General features: G+C 41.9%; 1 protein-coding gene across 1 annotated transcript in view; it reads right to left on the bottom strand.

Annotated features, from left to right (window-relative positions):
* Positions 1–17,450, bottom strand: part of POU6F2 (POU class 6 homeobox 2) — a 902,251-nt gene that overhangs the window by 530,927 nt on the left and 353,874 nt on the right. The window contains exons 2-3 of the mRNA XM_086964856.1: positions 16,123–16,214; positions 9,343–9,571 (exon numbers count right to left, since the gene is read on the bottom strand). Of these exons, the coding sequence (XP_086820982.1) occupies positions 9,343–9,571; positions 16,123–16,214 (321 nt within the window). The remainder of the gene's footprint in view (positions 1–9,342; positions 9,572–16,122; positions 16,215–17,450) is intronic.

The following is a 17,450-nucleotide window of genomic DNA, read 5'->3' as shown; positions in this document are numbered from 1 at the left end:
AAAATCGAGTGGCACAGAAGGCAAACGGGCACAAAAAACTAATGGCACAGAGGCAAAATACAGAATACAGAAATATAGGGGCAGCTAAGAACAGAAGGCAGAACGGGCAGAGAGGCACGGGGCAGCGAGGGGAACAGAAGGGAAAACTGGGCAGAGACACAGGCAGCGAGGGGTACAGAAGGAAAGACCGGGTAGAGAGAGCACGGGGACAGCAAGAGGAACAGAGGGAAGAAAACAGGGCATGGACCACGTACAGCCAGCTGGGAAGACAGACAACAGCATTCAGAGACACAACAATGAAAATACAGGCAATACAATACATTTGCAAACTGCCCTTAAGACCCTTCTTGTGGCTCTGTATGTGTGAAAAAGCACCATCTTTTCACTTTTTAAAGTCAACGTTTTGAGTGCCATTCGGTGCAGCAGACACGCGCGGTTTGGTTCCTGGCGCACATAGCCATGGTTACAGGGCACAGAGACCCTCCACTGCTGCACACAGAGGAAAAAAATTAAAGGGAATATTGGTTATAACGCTCTGCAAAGATTTTTCTGTCTGACAGGCCTGTCAGTTTTGTCCAGCCCCTGTCTATTTGACATGTTTAGTGTCTACGGTGCGCCCGCTCTCTATGTGGCATTGATGTATAATAATCTTTATTGGAGAAAGAAAATGCTTGTTGACAACCTTTTCCAGATGTTTTGTATGGGTGGGTAGTTGTGTATGTGTGGTAGTGATAAAATAAATGTTGGTTGCTAGGATATTATTGTTTTCACTCAAAACCTGAAACAGGCAGAAATGTGCCAGCTCTAATGGCATCCTAAGCCCAGAGCACTGCAAGTCCTTGCACATGTCCACAGATGATCTTAGTGATTAAATTAAATCTCTATTCACCTATTTGATGATATCACTACAATCACAAATAATTTCTCTTTTCTTCATGTTTTCTGGAAATATAGCTGTTTAATTGAGTAACCATTGCTGGGACATCTAGATGTTGTGGTAGGGCAACCTTGCATCTAATTTTAATGTCAGAGGATGTATAAACACAAAGGTACCAAAGGCGAGACCTATTGGCTATGTCAATGCTTGTTTACTTTTGCAAGGCTTACCTCCCCCATAGGATAACATTGGAGTTACCGTATTACATTTAATAAGCTATAACTTCCACTTGGTAACAGGTAGACAAGTCAAGTTTGGTGTCTACAGAAAAGCTTTGTTTAGTGGTAAAGCCAGATTTTTTATCACAATTCTGAAAATGCCACTTTTAGAAAGTTTTGTTTTTGTCCCAGCAGCCTGTTCCTGTGTCACATGACTAGGTGTAGCTGGCAGTTGACCTTTGTGTATTACTCCCAGACAGTGAGAGAAAGGGACATTAGGTGTTAGCAGGATAAGTCGCTCTGAGTAAGCAATGGGGAGTGGATGTAACCTAAAACACAAGCACAACACAAAGGCACTGCCTGAGATCTTTCACAAAGAATTTTCAGTATTCTATTGTGATCCCAGACAAGTTGGGGCCAGGGCAGGGAGCAAAGGCAAAGGGATGCCTGACACCTCTGGGGGTGGTGAAAACATGATATTTAGTGGTCACCTGGGGGCACCTTGCAACCCCTAGCTTGCCCCTGCAACTCCTAGCACTTCCTTTGTGACCCCTGGCCTCAGTGGCTGCAAAGGAACCAACAGGAATCGAGGAACAGGCATTTGCATTCCTCCCTCTTTATACGAGCAGCTTCTGAAGGCAGCTGGGCACAGAGCATAATTGAAACATTTAAATGTTTCAACTTGTCAGAACAACTAAGTTGCTGCCTAGAAACACATTTTGAGGCTTCCAGCCTCCACCAAGCACAAGTCTACTTGGGCTGCAGGCTGTGGATTTTGGTGTGCTTCAAGACTGGCCTGTCCTGATTCCCAGTGTTGCTGTACCCCAGCTTTCTTTCTGGTATGTGACCTGCACTTTTGCAGAATTAACTATTTTGCAACCTCCCAGGAATCACAGCAGGGCAGTCCCAGTAAGTGATTTAATTTTACTTTTGGTTAAATTGTTCCTTATTTGTAAACCAATGTGTGATTAAGTTCCTCCCACAGCAATACATATCTGCCAAGCAGGGCCGGACTGGGAACCCAAAGCAGCCCTGGCAAATATTGTCAGACCAGCCCCCGTACGGTCCATAGCGAGTGATCCTGACCACTGCAAGGGGGTTTTGGGGGTTTCTCCTCAAAAAAACGTAGGAGCTAATGGCAAAAGTGATACATTCTACGGAAACTTTTTCAGTATTTATTCAATTGTATTAGCTTTTAAAACATAGTAAATGATACCTTACAGTACACCAGGATCCAACAATCTATTTGAGGGCTCTTTAATGATTCCCTCACTATCATCCTCTAACAGTGCATCTCATCTCTCCATAGGTCCTCTCCAGTGGCGGCTCGCAGAGGTAATGCTGTGAGGCAGTGAGGCGGGCGGGGCTGGGTGGGCGGTAGTGTAGTCTGACATACGACAGCAAAGGTGAACATAAATAAATAAATAAATATCTGCCGTCATCTCTCGGACTCCACTACCCCCCCACATAGCCCTGCCCCGCCTTACCACCCCACAGCGTTACCTCTGCGAGCCGCCACTAGTCCCCTCTCACAAGTATTTCATTTGTTTTATAACTCCTTTCATACCACTCTAGGGTGTTGGAGAACTTTACATCACATACACACATACGAAAACAATGAATCATATGACTGTAAATCAGTGTATAGAAAATGTTACATAACACAAAGGGGACTACAAGGGGTACGATTCACATGTCATCAATACTGGTAGGCATTTTTTAAGAGTGGTTGGTCGTTGAGAAGCACAAACTCAGGATTCAGAATGTAACACAGTGGTAAGGGTTGGCTTTACTAATAAGAATGTATTTTCTACAATCTTTTTAGAAACAATAGGATAATGAAAGACTGGGAATAAACATACATTTCTAACTTACCTTATACTCCACCCACTGAAAAAAATTACACGTTTAGGGAACTCTCCAAAGGCAACGTTTAAAAAAATGTTTTGCATCGAAATCGGTATGTCCATTCAGGGCAAGAAATGCATTTGTAATGTTTTTGAGGCTCTACAAAAGTCACATTTATGTGGTGCTTCCAGTAATCCCAGTGATCACACTGTGGACCTTGAAATACCCATTTTTCCATCACCTTTACCATATTTACGACATCAGACAATTTGCCAACAACAAAGAGTAGGATTTCCGACTGTTGTACGTCTACTTCATGGATGAAAAATTATATAAATCCGTGAATGAAGATTTGGGATTACCATCATAAATTAATTTGTTTATAACCCCATATAACACTTGTAGTTAGAAACAGTTTTACGTCACCGTCCTGTTATCTTTCCAATGTCTTTCAAACATAGATAGGGTTGGAGAAAACTTTTGCTTTGAAGAAGTCATTGCTTTTTTAAGAGCGCGTGCCAATCACTCAATCAAGATTCGTTCATGCAAGGATGCTCTGGCCTGCACAGCTTGTGGGCTGTGACCAGAGCTTCCAGTTGGAGGAAGAAGACCGAATTCATGGCATTCTCGGCCCTGCATGGTTATGTTTATTTATAATCCCAAAGGCACTTATAAGTGCAAACACTTTGAATGAGAGGCCGCATTTTTATAATGCTCGCTCCTCATTAAGATTTCATCAACCCGCTCTCGGTAAAAAGCCTCTTTCTCCACTTTGTTGTGCATGCTTTTCCTCGGTGCTGTTTCTGCATTATTTTAATCTTCAGTCTCCCTACTTTACATGCACTCTCACATTTTAAACAAGCTAAATTTGTGCATTTGCGTGCCCTTTCCATCCATGATTTATGAGTGACAGGTTCCTCAGTGTAACCTAATGGTAGGAGAGAGACATTATTTTAAACATTAAAGTGAAAACCATTTACAACTACAGTACAGACCGACAAGAGGGTCATGTGGGCATTAAGTATTAAAACACACAGGAGGGTCGGCAAGGCGGCTCCTCTAACAGGTGTTAGTATGTAACAAAGCTCATTTAATCAAGTAACAGTCGAATTTTTACTAAAGGAAGCTACAATGTGGAGTAATATAATGTGCATGATGTATGCAGCACAAATTGGTCGAATTTGGCAATGGGGATATTAAGATGCTCGATTCAGTACATGTCTGGGTGTGGAAGTAGATGTGTCACGCCATTGTAATCCTTTTTGTAGTTTTTGCACTATGAAATTACATCATGCTCCATGTGCACAGAGGCAGTTTTAATTATTTTTATTGTCAATTTTTTACAGCGTGGACTAGACAGAGCGCTTCACATAAGGCTGAGTTACAGGTTATAACGGAAAGACTACACAAAATACAACGGCAATATTGGTGGAATAAATTAGGTGGGATCGACGCCCTACATAGGTGCATAATCTAACTGGTTTGTGTGGTGTTCGCCCAATATTATGCAAAAGATTAAATGCATCAGGATTAAAGTTTTGACAGTAGGTTGTCTATAAAGCGATAGCCAGCATAAGAAACATCAGCAAGTTAATGTGGATGCACAAAGACCTGTGTGCATACTTTGAGCTGTGAGTTTCTTTTAGCTCCACATGTGCATCAAATGCTTTATGGTGCCTCATGTAGGTCGACGGCCCTTTCGGCTACGCAACTTCTTTGTGACCTCTGCACAACATGAGATGTGTCCACATTTTAAATTCCCTCTCGCTCACTCCTTCTTTAACTTTTCCACTGCCGCTGCTGTGCCTTTCAGCTTCTTCTTCTTCTTGGCCGTCTCCATGCTCTACTTATTCCCTCTCACCTTGCATCACCTGGTCGGTTCTACGGCATTTGCCCACCACCCTCTGGCCATACCTGTTCCCTTACCTGCTCACCCCTTCACTGTTGTAGCCACTGTTCAACCCCCTAAAAAAAATTTCTTTCCTCTCCTTCATGGTCACTCTTCCCACTTCATTCAAGTGCCAGCCTGTTCATCTTTTGATCCTGTGCTAGCCCCGCATCTGTCTGCCCCTGTATTGCATGTATGATTGAGCTGGCAGGCCAATGCCTATTTCTGCAAGTATTATGAAGTATGCACATGACTGGGGTTGGCGAAATCAGAAATCTGTTTTTTTTTAATCCTCTTTCTTATGATTCAGTGATTGTCATTGATTTCATTAACGTATGTTACACAAGTTTTGAGAATGCAGGTATTAAACACTATATCAAAGACCTATAAGTGCATTTGCTGTAAAGTTTGTTGGCGGCCAGCCAATCACTGTGTCCGTAAGGTGAGTATAATATTCACAATCTGCACTTTGCCCTACATCGGTGCTGTTTATGGATGCAGTCATTAGCAAGAGTTAGAGAGCGCCAGCATGATCACAATGTGGTATAATATTCATATTTATCTTCAAAACCTTATAACAAATTTTGAGCCATGGTCAAGACTTGAGCCTCAACGACCTCTCAAGAATACCTTTCATGACATATTATGGTACAAGGAAGAGTGGCATTTTAAGTGTTCCTAGATTTTTTGCCCGGAGCAGCAACCTCAGGCCTGCACTTCCTGAAAAGCAGAATACTACTTTTCAACCATTTAGCAAATTACTTGGGGTCTTTTAACTTCCTTAATCTAATTCGGCCTTATCTTTGACATTGTGTTTGCACTTGAGTTAGCTTAGACTGGAGCCCTATTATAAACTAGCCATGGTGAGGCAGAGGTTGATAGAAATAAACCGGAGGCCGAAGTATTATTAGTCAGATTCATAAAGGTTGGTGAAATGGTGGCAAGTGAAATGTGGAATGATGACAGATATCCCACAAGGATCTCTTTTTAAGGAGTTAATATATCCAAAAATATAAAGGAGATATCCTTTTCTTTTTAGGTCGAGCCTACCAAACAGCAGAAGCTGTCTAATTGCAAAACACCAAGAGGCTTGTAAAGCCCTGGGCACCATCGGAACATCACTTTTGTGACGTTCCAGTGGTGCACAGGGCTTAGCCATATTTACACGGCTACATAAAGTCACCCTGTTTGGCTTTTTATGGCCTTGTAGAGATGGAGTAAGGCGAGGCAGTGAAAGTTGCTGCCTCGCCTTACTCTGCGTGAAAGACAAGCTTAATGTGTGTTGCTGTGGGTGATCCCACTGAACACCCCTGGAATTTGATGCTGCACCAGATTTACAACATCAGGTACACCAGGTACACCTGGGGCAGCACCAAAACCTTGCACCTCCCTAGAGCAAGTGTAATGAGGAGAAATATTTACATTTCTCCTAGTTTTTCCTCTTTCCATGTGTGCTGCATTCTGCAGCACACATAGAAAGAGGAAAATGTCTCTTGTGATTGTTGTTGTGCCGGAAGGTGCCCCATCCTGTACATAACCAATCATGCCAACAACACAGACACATGATGCAAGGGTGCCTAACTTGGCACACAACTATTAAATGTGTACCAGCGGTAGCTGGAAGGACTGGAATGCACTGTATCTTTTAAATATGGTGAATTCCTGTCCTTTCAAACTGGCATAGGGCAGGGCAGCAAAATGATTTTCGAATCTGCCCTAAACCAATTGCTAATAAATATGCCCACAACTATCAGGTTACCAAGAACTTAAATAGACTTAAAGCTGCCCACTGCTTATCATTGGTTGGTTGTATTGTCAGTTTCATTTAATTGCTTATTTTTCAATGACTCGACTTGTCTAGCTTGCGATTCTCTCTCCCATGAAGCATAGCTTCTATCCTTGTGTCCTTCTACTGTCCACTTTTACGGAACTACTTTTTTTTTGCTTAAGCACGCCATGAGAGTGCATGTTTTTTCCAGCTGTCTCCCCTATATACTTCCCTCCCCCATGCTCCATGTTGCTCTCTCTTGCCAGTGAGCTTCTCTCCCTCCACGCCCTGGGTTTTTCCCGTTCATGTGCTTCTTCGTATGCCTCCTTGTTCTCTCGGTCATGTGTGTCTCCCCCGCTCTTCTTGTTGCACTCTCCTCAAATGTGTTATCCCTCCCTATCCACCCACTACCCAACCTGCTCCTCTGTTATCACCCACTGTGGTCTTGTTCTTTATTTTTGTTTAAAGTTTACCTTTTAAGGTCCAGGCAGCAAATTGCTGGTGGCCGTTTTGCTTTCTAAGTACAAGCTCTTTTGCACTACTTCATATTGATATTTGTTTATTTACCAATACATCTCGGATTGCTAAAAAAAAAGTTGTTCCTCCGTCACATGCATACATCATTTTGCATGTGTGCAAGTGCCTACGAAATCATACAGTTATCAGCAGCATTTTTGCTGATGCTGTACAGTAAGAGTAAATCTCATTCACAGGGCTTTTAGGTCTAAAAGTAAAGATTATTGGCTTTACCGGTACTTGCTTTGCTTTTATTACTTTAACTATCTTACTTTTGTGTTCTGTCATTAAGTAGGAGGTTTGATTCCAAACTAATGAATGTAAGCCATCCCTAATTGATACAGTTTGCCCAAAAGTTGGAGCGAGAACTTTTACTCTGGATGAAGACTACCATTCATGTGTGGGAGGTTTAAAAATCCCAGGGTGTTGAGAGTTTGCTTATAGGGCCAAGTTGTGATATTCGTGAGCACTGCAGGACACTCATAAAGTAATTTCTTCGGCTGCATTTTCTAAGCTTTACTTTCATTAACCTCATCACTGCGGCGCGAATGCCGCTGCAGTGCTGAAGATTCCAATCGCGGGCGTGGTCATGACGGCCCCCGCCGTCATCAGCGCACGCCCACCGTGACTCATGATGGCTGGGAGCTGTCATCAGCATCGATGAGGTAAATATGGATCCACAGTAATTCATAAATGAGGCCTTCAAGCCTGATTGTGTACATTCTTTCTCAACAGCATTTCTTGGAATTTTGATGTGAAAGTTGGTCTGTTCTCCAGCTGTGTTTCCTCTTCATAGAATAAGTTACAGTCCCTTTCTAGTGGCAGCGATATAGAAAAATGAGGTGTCTAGGTAAAGTACACCTAATGCGACTTATGCTCTGATTATGAGTCAGGAGGAGTGAAATTATCATATTATCATGAGAAAACCTCACCCCCTGATTTTTTTCTGGCAGGAGCGGAGGTGGTTGGGGAGCATTCAATGCTTCATCCCGCAGACCATATCTACCACTTCCCTCCCATACGCCCCACCAACCCTATCTCCACCTCACACCACATAGAGGCCCCATATACATGTGCCACCTGCTCACAGCAGGTGGTAAATATGCATTAAACCCCATGTAACTGTAAATCCAATGAGGTTTTGTAGTCAATAAATTCAGTCCCACGTAGTTATTCTCTTTTCATGGGATTTATCTCATAATTGCACAGTACTGGGATGGAGTTACCACACGCTAGCATGCATTTTGCGGCGGATGTACCACCCCACCAGGACCGTGCAATTTGTAATCAGGCCCTTAATGTACATTTACAGGAAAGAATAAACTATTGTTAAGGAAATCAGACTGTTAACTTCAGAACTGTACTATATTTAAATGCTTCAGGTTGGAGCTAACTAGAATCTAGACAGCACCATGCGTTGTTTACCGAGTGTCTGCATTAGAAACGTCACTGAGCATCCCGTATGATGGCTGTGAATGCTGGTAGTGTTAATTTTGGAAATTCGAGTGCTACATTTTTGTTGTTTAAGCATATATAAACGCATTAATTACAAGGCAAATTACATCAGATAAATGTTCGCCTATTTTGATATTAAGGCGTCCTCACGCTGTTCCTCATATTTCACTGCAACGAGAGTATCCAGGAGAGAGCTGTTTCACTGAACATCATAGAAGAAATGTAAATAAAACACTGCCAGATGCCTTATCTAAACCTGATGTAGTAAAATGTTTCCTTCTAATTTCGTGATGTAGTCCCTTGAAAGTTCAATCCTGCCCACTTCAGAAGACAGGGAGAGAGTGTGGGATGAGCTGCTGGGAAGGACTGTTAGTGGACAACCCGTGGGACGCTGAGGCTCTCTATTGGACCCCTCCAGACACAATTACAAGGGGATGCACTGACACTGGCAAGGCACGCGGGTCCTCCTGGGACATCTGGGAAAAGTCAAGGAGACCAGATAGGTCAGAGTGATCCACATGCTTCTAGGTGGAAAAGTAGAGCATCACTCTTCATTGCACCATAACAGCAACAGACGAAACATGTTTTTGAAGTATGGATAATTTAAAGGAAGCTGTTCAGCTGTATGTCTTTACTAGTGTCCATCATTACAAGTGAGTGCGTGAAACCTGTCCTAGTACGGGAATCCTCTGAACACATCAGTTGAATAACTTCAGTAAAAGTACAGGATACAGAGCCACATCGCCCTGTAAATCTGTGTGTTAGGGCTTACCTTGTAGATTCTGCAATGGCAAGGTCATTATGCCTCCTGCTGCAGCTGCCGCAACCAGCCCTTGGATGTTGCTGAGGTTGGCAGTAGGCAGAGTTAACACAAGTCCTTGTTGACCACCCAGCTGTCCAGCCATGTTGAAAGGTATGAGGATTGGTTGGTTTAGGGCTGGAGTGCCACCTGGCATCACCCCAGCAACTGCAGAGGCCAACTGTTGTGCTGTCAGTAATGGCTGAAAAGGAAGAAATGATAATCATTCTCTTGAAATAAAAAAAAACATTTAAAGTTCTTTATATTTAAAAATATATATTTCTTTAGAAATTATTCACGTTTGCAAGAAATATAAAAAATATTAAGTGTATTTGTAAAACACACGTTCACCTAGAAGGTTATCTTGGCAGTGAATAACTGATGTTTATTGTTACCCATTCAATGGTACTAACTTTATCAACCTCAGAAGGATGAAAGGCTGAGTGGACTCGCCGAGATCTAAATCTGTGACCATGAGGTCGAACACAGGCCCCTACAGTGGATGCATTAGTCCACTAAGCCACCAGACTTCTATCTATCTATCTATCTATCTATCTATCTATCTATCTATCTATCTATCTATCTATCTATCTATCTATCTATCTATCTATCTATCTATCTATCTATCTATCTATCTATCTATCTACCCATCTATCTATCTATCCATCTATTTGTATCTGGGTTTTATATCGCGCCAAATCACCGACAGGTCTCAAGGCGCTTCTGACAGAGTACAGCAACAAAAGTAGGGTGGATAAGAATACAGATTATCTATTTGTCTGTCCATCTATCTATCTTTTGCTGTTTTTTGCTTGCTGCACATCTTGTTACCCATGAATCAGGCCAGACCCAGAGCAGATCCAAAATACATACATTTCAGGAATGGCATATAAACTGAACTAATCCAGCTTGCTTTTCTATGAGCCTCCAGTCTGTGGTATCTGCAAGAATTCTGGACTGTACCCGATTACCAGTGGATAATAGATACCCCACCTTCAGACTCAGTTAGCCCCAGCAGATCTCTGAAGTAACTGAAAGGTGACATATGGCACTGTACAAACATCGTCAATAAATAAGAGCAAGTGGAAGCATTGGGCACTACGTCAAGAGCTAGATGTCCTTCCATGGAATTGCAAGACAAAAGAGGATGTTGTAATTATCCAGTATCAATACATATCCTCAAAACCATTCATTACAATTAGAACACTGCTGTCCCTTTTTCAAAATAAAGATGTCCTTGCATCTTTCATATAAAGGCACATGGCTTATCTTTTCTCTTTCAACGAACAGATGAAACAAACCCAATGACGTGCAGCACTGGTGATTCTATTAATGAGGTCTATGTGATGTAACATGTGCTTCTGCTGTGCTTTCATTGATGTTATTTGTGACGTGTGAGACCGGGAGTGTTTCACCGCAATGTTATGCATATACAGCCTGCCGCGGCCGGTAGCGGGAGTACTTGCCGGGCGGTGACGTGGGGAGGGGGAGGGGCAGGGTGGGGGGGTAGTAATGTATGGATTACGGACCTTAACAGGTAAGTAAACATATAAATAAATAAAACAAATTTTGTTGCGTGCACTGCATCACCACTGCTACCCCCCACCCTGCCCCTCCCCCTCCCCACGTCACCGCCCGGCAGGTACTCCCACTATCGGCTGCGGCTGTACACAGCTAACCATTAACGATAAATTCCCGTCATGTTTTTTAGGTGTTGGATCTATCTGGTGTAACACACACTGTTTTAACAAAGATCTTTATGGGGATCATTTAGTTTTAACTGCTATACATAGACCTCTACACAAAGTACCCACTGGGCGCATGAGCCACAGTTTAGTGCTTACTTTCCCTCCATGTTAAAGAACAGTAGATGCTTCAGCACCCAGGATAATGTGCTGCATTGGTAAATACATATAAGGTCCCAAAGGCAAGACCAGTTGCATTGCAAATGCTTGTTTATACTGCTGTAACTTCTAAAATCCGGTTTGGAATACAATCAGTGATACAGGCAAGTTCAAGCTTGAACGCTGAAAGCACAGCAAGATGCTTAAACTCGCTTTACCTCATGTCAGAGGAGGATAATGCTGTGTGTTTTTAATGATAGGTGCTTGTTACAAATGTCAAGAACATGAGGCTTACATTTCTATAGACTCTTGATGCCAGGGCAAAAAGTTTCATTAGAACGAAACATTTCGGTTACAAACAAAGGAATAATTGTGAGGCCTCAAACAATTTCAAGTATGATGATTTATGAATAAAAATGTGGTTTTATTCCTACATCGCATCTTCTTGTATTTGTTCATTGCGAAAAAACGGACTTTCTCACATTGCATTCTTGTTTTTCTTCATCAATAATTCTGATTGTTTTGATAAATAATTATTGAGTGCTTAGTTTATTGTTTAAATTGAGTTACAGAATAATGTTTGGTTGTCACTGTGTTAGGGACTGTGGTGGATGATCCCTGATGAACTCGGGCACCATCAAGGAGATTTTGTATGCATTCCTACTGGGATTGACAATAGTGGTGTGTGTTTTTGTGCTAATACCTCTGCAACCATTTGTAAATTATGTGTTAAGTCCAAGGTTATGTTTAAAGTTATAGGATAAAGAGCTGCATTATTACACCTTAATTCGAAGTTACATTCAAAGAAACATTTTTCATATTGTAGATAGACTTTTGGCAAAATTCTCAGCTAAATATAGCATTTTTGTCTGCCCTCCATTTGATCCACGAACATTTTTATCACAACCAGGCCCGAGTATTTGACATCAGTGCAAAGACATATTGCAATATCACAAAATTGCATCAGCTCTGACCAGGCAATGATATTCCACGTTCATATGATGCATTCCTGTGTGTAAATCCAGAACTTAGATAAACATTAAGTTTAACTCGATACCCCTGCTTGATCTAGTGTTATTTTTTACAAATATCTCAAATGTTACTGAACAGATGTACATCCTGAATCTAAAGGCACACAGAAGAAGCTGATTTTTAAATGCCCGACGAATTTATTATTTTTTTCCCAGCCATTGGTTCTGTAGCTAATTTCATAAGCATTGGCGTAGCTAATAGGTCTGGTCGTAAGCTAATTTATGCAAACTACATTTATGAATGGCTGCCTTCTTGAGTTTCCAAAGTAAAGCCAGACGAATTCGGGTTGCTCCTTGGGGAGAAGACAGTGTTATTCATCTAAGAGGAATCATTTCCATGGTAAAGTGAATGAAGTCCCGAGATGGGGCAGTAAAGAGTGTCCTATGAGCAGAGTATGATGTACTGGAAGGAGGCAGTAGATCAGCAGCAGAATACATTCAGTGTCTCTAAAATAATTTTGTGGTTGATATTGTCTTTTGGCAATGAATGGTTCCTTGAAAGACTAGGACCATGGATGGCATCATTTGACCTTATATGGTGTCAATGAAAGGGGCTATATTCAGTATTCTGTAGTGTAACTGAATGCAGCCATGTCTCCTGGAGTGCACATGTGATACTTTTTGGTGTTCTACAAGTGCAGTAGACGGCGTTTTAGGGAAAACAAAAAGGTACTGCATTCTGTATACAAAGTATTTATGAAATGAATAATGTAATATGTGAAGATGTAGTGTGCTTTGAAATGCAAAACAGTCCCTCGTGCATGGAATGTTAGCACTCCATTGGTGGTAGAGTGATACCCCACACAGCAAACTGCAAGAGGTGAGAGAGAAATGTTTATTTTTGCAAAGCCAAAGCCGAATCACAATATAATAAAGGAATTGGTAGTAATAGCTCTTGCAGACAGCTGTGCTGTCAAGCCAGACCAAGAAAATAACTTAGGTGAGTTAACATAAGAAGTCACAATATGGTGCTCAGCCTTTCACAAAGCTTTATAATACTTTCAAGAATCAGCCAAAAGTCAAATGTTTGTTTTTTAAAATGTTTTGTCTGCATCTGTCAAAAAGCACCACAGAGATTGGCAAAGCAAAAAAAAACTAAATTTCTATGGGCTAAGCAATCTACTCATAACTAAAGGGGCACTCTTGCTGTCACTGTAACGTGCATTTATGTTAACTGCATAAAAATAAACATGACATATAAAAATGCAAGATGGCATTGGGCATTATGGTTCAACAAAGTCATCTCATTTTCCCCTCTGTATTAGCCAACGTGTTCCTATCTATTGAGCGCTATATCCTACTCTGTAATATCTATGTGCTTACCACAGAGTCAGAATTAGGAACCCTGTATTTATGGTTATCTTGGTTTAATCATATAAAAAACATTTATTTATTATAGCTAATGACTTTGGTTTCTTTTGATAGGCTGGAAGAGTAGAAATGGGGCAAAGCATTTTAAATCGAATCAAAATCAAAATTCATTTTTTTTTAATAAACTTTTAAGACTTCCAATTGTACATGACTAGTCCCTAAATACTTCCACTTTATTCCCATATTACATGTTTTGGGGTCAATTAATGAAGGCATATAAGAATAAACAAAAGAGCACTACAGAAGTACTACTTTATGTACTCCAAAATACCATTGTGAATAAGTCCAATCAAAGCTAATTTGCAATTGCGTGACTTTCAACTGTTCTTCAGGCCCATCCAAGTCTTTGAAATAGAAATTTTTCATATTAAGAAAGCATTAAACGCCTACAATCCCTTTGGCTGCTAGAGCCTTTCAAAGTCTCTGTAATAGTGCTAGAAAGGTGCAGCAATAGTGTAGAGCAAGATGCTGAAGGACTGTTTTTTTTTACTTTCTATTGTCAGAATTACAAAATATTGAAGGTTTTTATCTATTAAAATAAAATAGTGTTTATAAATCCTAGTTGAAAGGAAATTCACAGTTATTCATAGCTATTTTACCACTCCATCCCACTTGGTCTCATTCAGAATTATGAAGGTTTCAGTGCTGTCTGTGATTCCTTTCCCTATTTATATAATAATCTACTTAAACTCACGTCACTCCAGTCTGGAATTCTGGAATAAGTTTTAAGCATATGCTAATGTAAGCAACCAGTGTCTTCAACTCACATGAACCATCATCTACAGACATCAGCTACATGAGTTTAAGGGGAAACAAAAACTTCAGGCTGCTTTTTCAACTTAATAGGGCCTGTGGAAAGTCAAGTTAATGAAATCAGCTGCAATGGCCATTACTACCTACTTTTTAATGGAAATTCGACCATTCCTCACAAAGAACTACCTTGTGACTCTACCTACAGGCAGGGCTACAGATACACTAGAGTCAAAGATTCAATTTTGTAGTATTCAAAAATATGTCAAAAACTACAGCAAATGAGAATTCTGCAGCTAGAATGAGAATTTAAATCATTTTGAGTGGTCATTTAATTCGATTGGAACGGTAAAGCCCCTTGGAATTGCGAGATCCAGGGTAATTCCACAGATCTGGTGTCTTTCACCCAGAGACCCGACTGCTTGCTGCAGATGACTGCAGGGTAAAATGAACAGTAACCTGAGGAAATTGGACCAGAATGTCTGATTCCCCCAGTAAGTCCTCATTTCTAAGGGAGCCCTCTATGTCCCACATGTAATACCCAGTATCCCCACCTGCCTCTCCGGAGTTGCAGTTACTCCTGGTTTCAGCAACTTCAGTGGAGCAGGGTTACCGTGTATAATTCCGGGGGCCTCCTTATGGGGTCGTAATGATGTAATATATTAACTTTTTAACACACAATGCTTGATAAGGTCCGAAAATATTAACAGTGCTAAAGTCACAAAATGCGAGTTAAATGGGGCCTTAGTTACATCACAAAGACAACTCTGACTAATCCCTAAAATCAACAGATGTTCCTTGGACTTAAGCCCCTCTTTAAAAGCCCATGGACAATCTCTGCTCATATTAGCCACAAATAAAGTTGTGACTGCCAAGAAAAACCTAAACCTACACTTTTTCGAAGGCGCTTTTGTTGGAAATACTATGAGAACAGTATGCCATCCTGTCCCTTGGGCACTAATGGGTTAATAGTTAAATACATATCATATGCTAGGCAGACATATAGGGTTGATGGGACAGGCAAGACTTGCATGAAAACAAAGACCAACAGACAAACAAACTTACACGCATACCTACAAACAAAAAGACGGCTACACAGACAAGCAGGCCAAGCAAACAGCATAGGTCTGAGAGATAATTCAGATAAAACACCATGAAAGACAAAAAGGCAGAACAGGTAGAGGTGAGGGTCAGCCACATAGACGGACAGATGGAGAGACCGACAGACATGTTTTCTGGTCTACCTTCATTTTGAGTTACCTTACTATCAGTCATTTAAGCACTGGAAGGAACGAGACATATTACTTTCATCCTGGGACGTGGCTCCGCAACTCTCAAGTCTGCTGCTGCAGCGCATTAACAATTACAAGCATATTGCTCTATAAACGCCACCGTGTTTTTTGCTCAGCATACAGTTTTGTCAACCTCAATAACCCGAAGCAGCATTAAAAATTGCATTCACTTTTTCTTCCATTAAATTACTTCCAAGATTTATAAAAACGTTTGCCACGGAGGTCAAGGATGTAATCGTATCACACCAGTGACCCGAGCATGCGGTCCTCACACAACTTTGCCTTGAAACCCATTTTTGGCTGAGAAATGTTTTGTCATTTGATCGAAAGGAACAGCACGACGACATAGACTCCGCCACAACTAAATTGGCTTAATGTCCACCAAGCAGCATCCATTGACGGTGCGTAGTTACAGAACCCCACTAAAAAAGCTGCTTTACTTTTAATGAGCGGCCGTGCACTCACCTGAGGCCCAACTGGGAATCCTGGGTGCGGCTGGCCGGGGTGGTGCTGGTCGCCAGTGACTGTGTCGGGCTGTGCTGCGCTTCCTCTGGCCCCTGCAACGGAAAGACAAAGTCTATCTTTAATGACCGCGCGGCCCACGGGATCCGCGCGCGGCGCTCGGTGTGATGTCACGCGGCATCAAGCGGGGAAGCTCTGCCTAAGTGGCTTATCAATAACGCGCGCGCTCAACTCACTTATCAGCTGCATAAATTATGCGAACACTTGTCCCGAGCAGGCGTCTCGCGCGGGGAGCTCCAGCGATCTGACAGCAGTGCAACCGAGCCCGTCATCGCCGGCTTAATGCGGGCTGCATTATACAACGATTTACATACATGGCTGCCCCGTGAGTGTGGGAACCGTCGTATCTTTTATGCTTAAGCAAGCAACAGCAATTCTAATTTCACAAAGCGCAAGCAAATCTGATACAGAAGCGAACAGCATCCAGCGCGCGATAGCTCAATAAAGCCTGACTGTCTGAATCTCATATATCTGCTGTGAAACAAATTAGTCGGTGTTTTTGAAGCAGCGCCAGAGAGATCCACGTGTTATGAGTGCATATTACAGTTGTACCTCTCAAAATTCAATATCTTTGGCGCCTTTCCTTATACCCTTCAGCAGAGCTAAAAATCAAACACCCCAATGCACTAATGTACCCTCGAACTTCGTCACCTGCAGGGCGCAGCAGAGGAGAGAATGCAGGATGGAAGTGGAGAACCAATGACAGCAATGGGTTTTGACAAGCTCTCGATTTTGGCTTTGTGCATTCAAGCCTGCCTCGGTGTGGGAGGAGCTAAAGTTCATTACCCGTTGATGACCTGTATGGTTGACTATGTGGAGCCTGTTGGTAGTCACTTGCCAGGGGGCGGAAGTCACTTTCGCTAAAAAGGAAACCCATCACAACAGCCATTAACTGGAAAGCTTAAGGTAGAGTGGATGAGACAGTAACTGTAATGACCTCGGAATTGGTACAAGTAACTATTCAACCCCCACCGCCCCCCCCACCCCCATGCTGATGTAGATGCTTCATGGATGGGTATGGAGATGTAATTTTAATAATGTCATTTACTATTTGTTTTGAGAAATTTGACAACAAGGGGTTACAGCTTTCTATAGCTGGAAGCCAGAAAAGGCCTGGAATAGAAATATGATGCCCCCACCCCGTTATCTGCTTTCAGTTTCTGGGCATATGTTGAATATTCAATGATAGCAGATTTCAGATGAATAAGGATGCCAGGATGAGTGAAAAAGTCTGTGGCCATGTAATGGTGCCTGCTCAACATATTCCCTCA

Source organism: Lissotriton vulgaris, chromosome 4_1, assembly GCF_964263255.1.
Source record: "Lissotriton vulgaris chromosome 4_1, aLisVul1.2, whole genome shotgun sequence".
In the NCBI taxonomy this organism is placed as follows: domain Eukaryota; kingdom Metazoa; phylum Chordata; class Amphibia; order Caudata; family Salamandridae; genus Lissotriton; species Lissotriton vulgaris.
The sequence above is the reverse complement of the archived record's forward strand: the minus strand, read 5'-3'. Positions and strand labels throughout refer to the sequence as shown.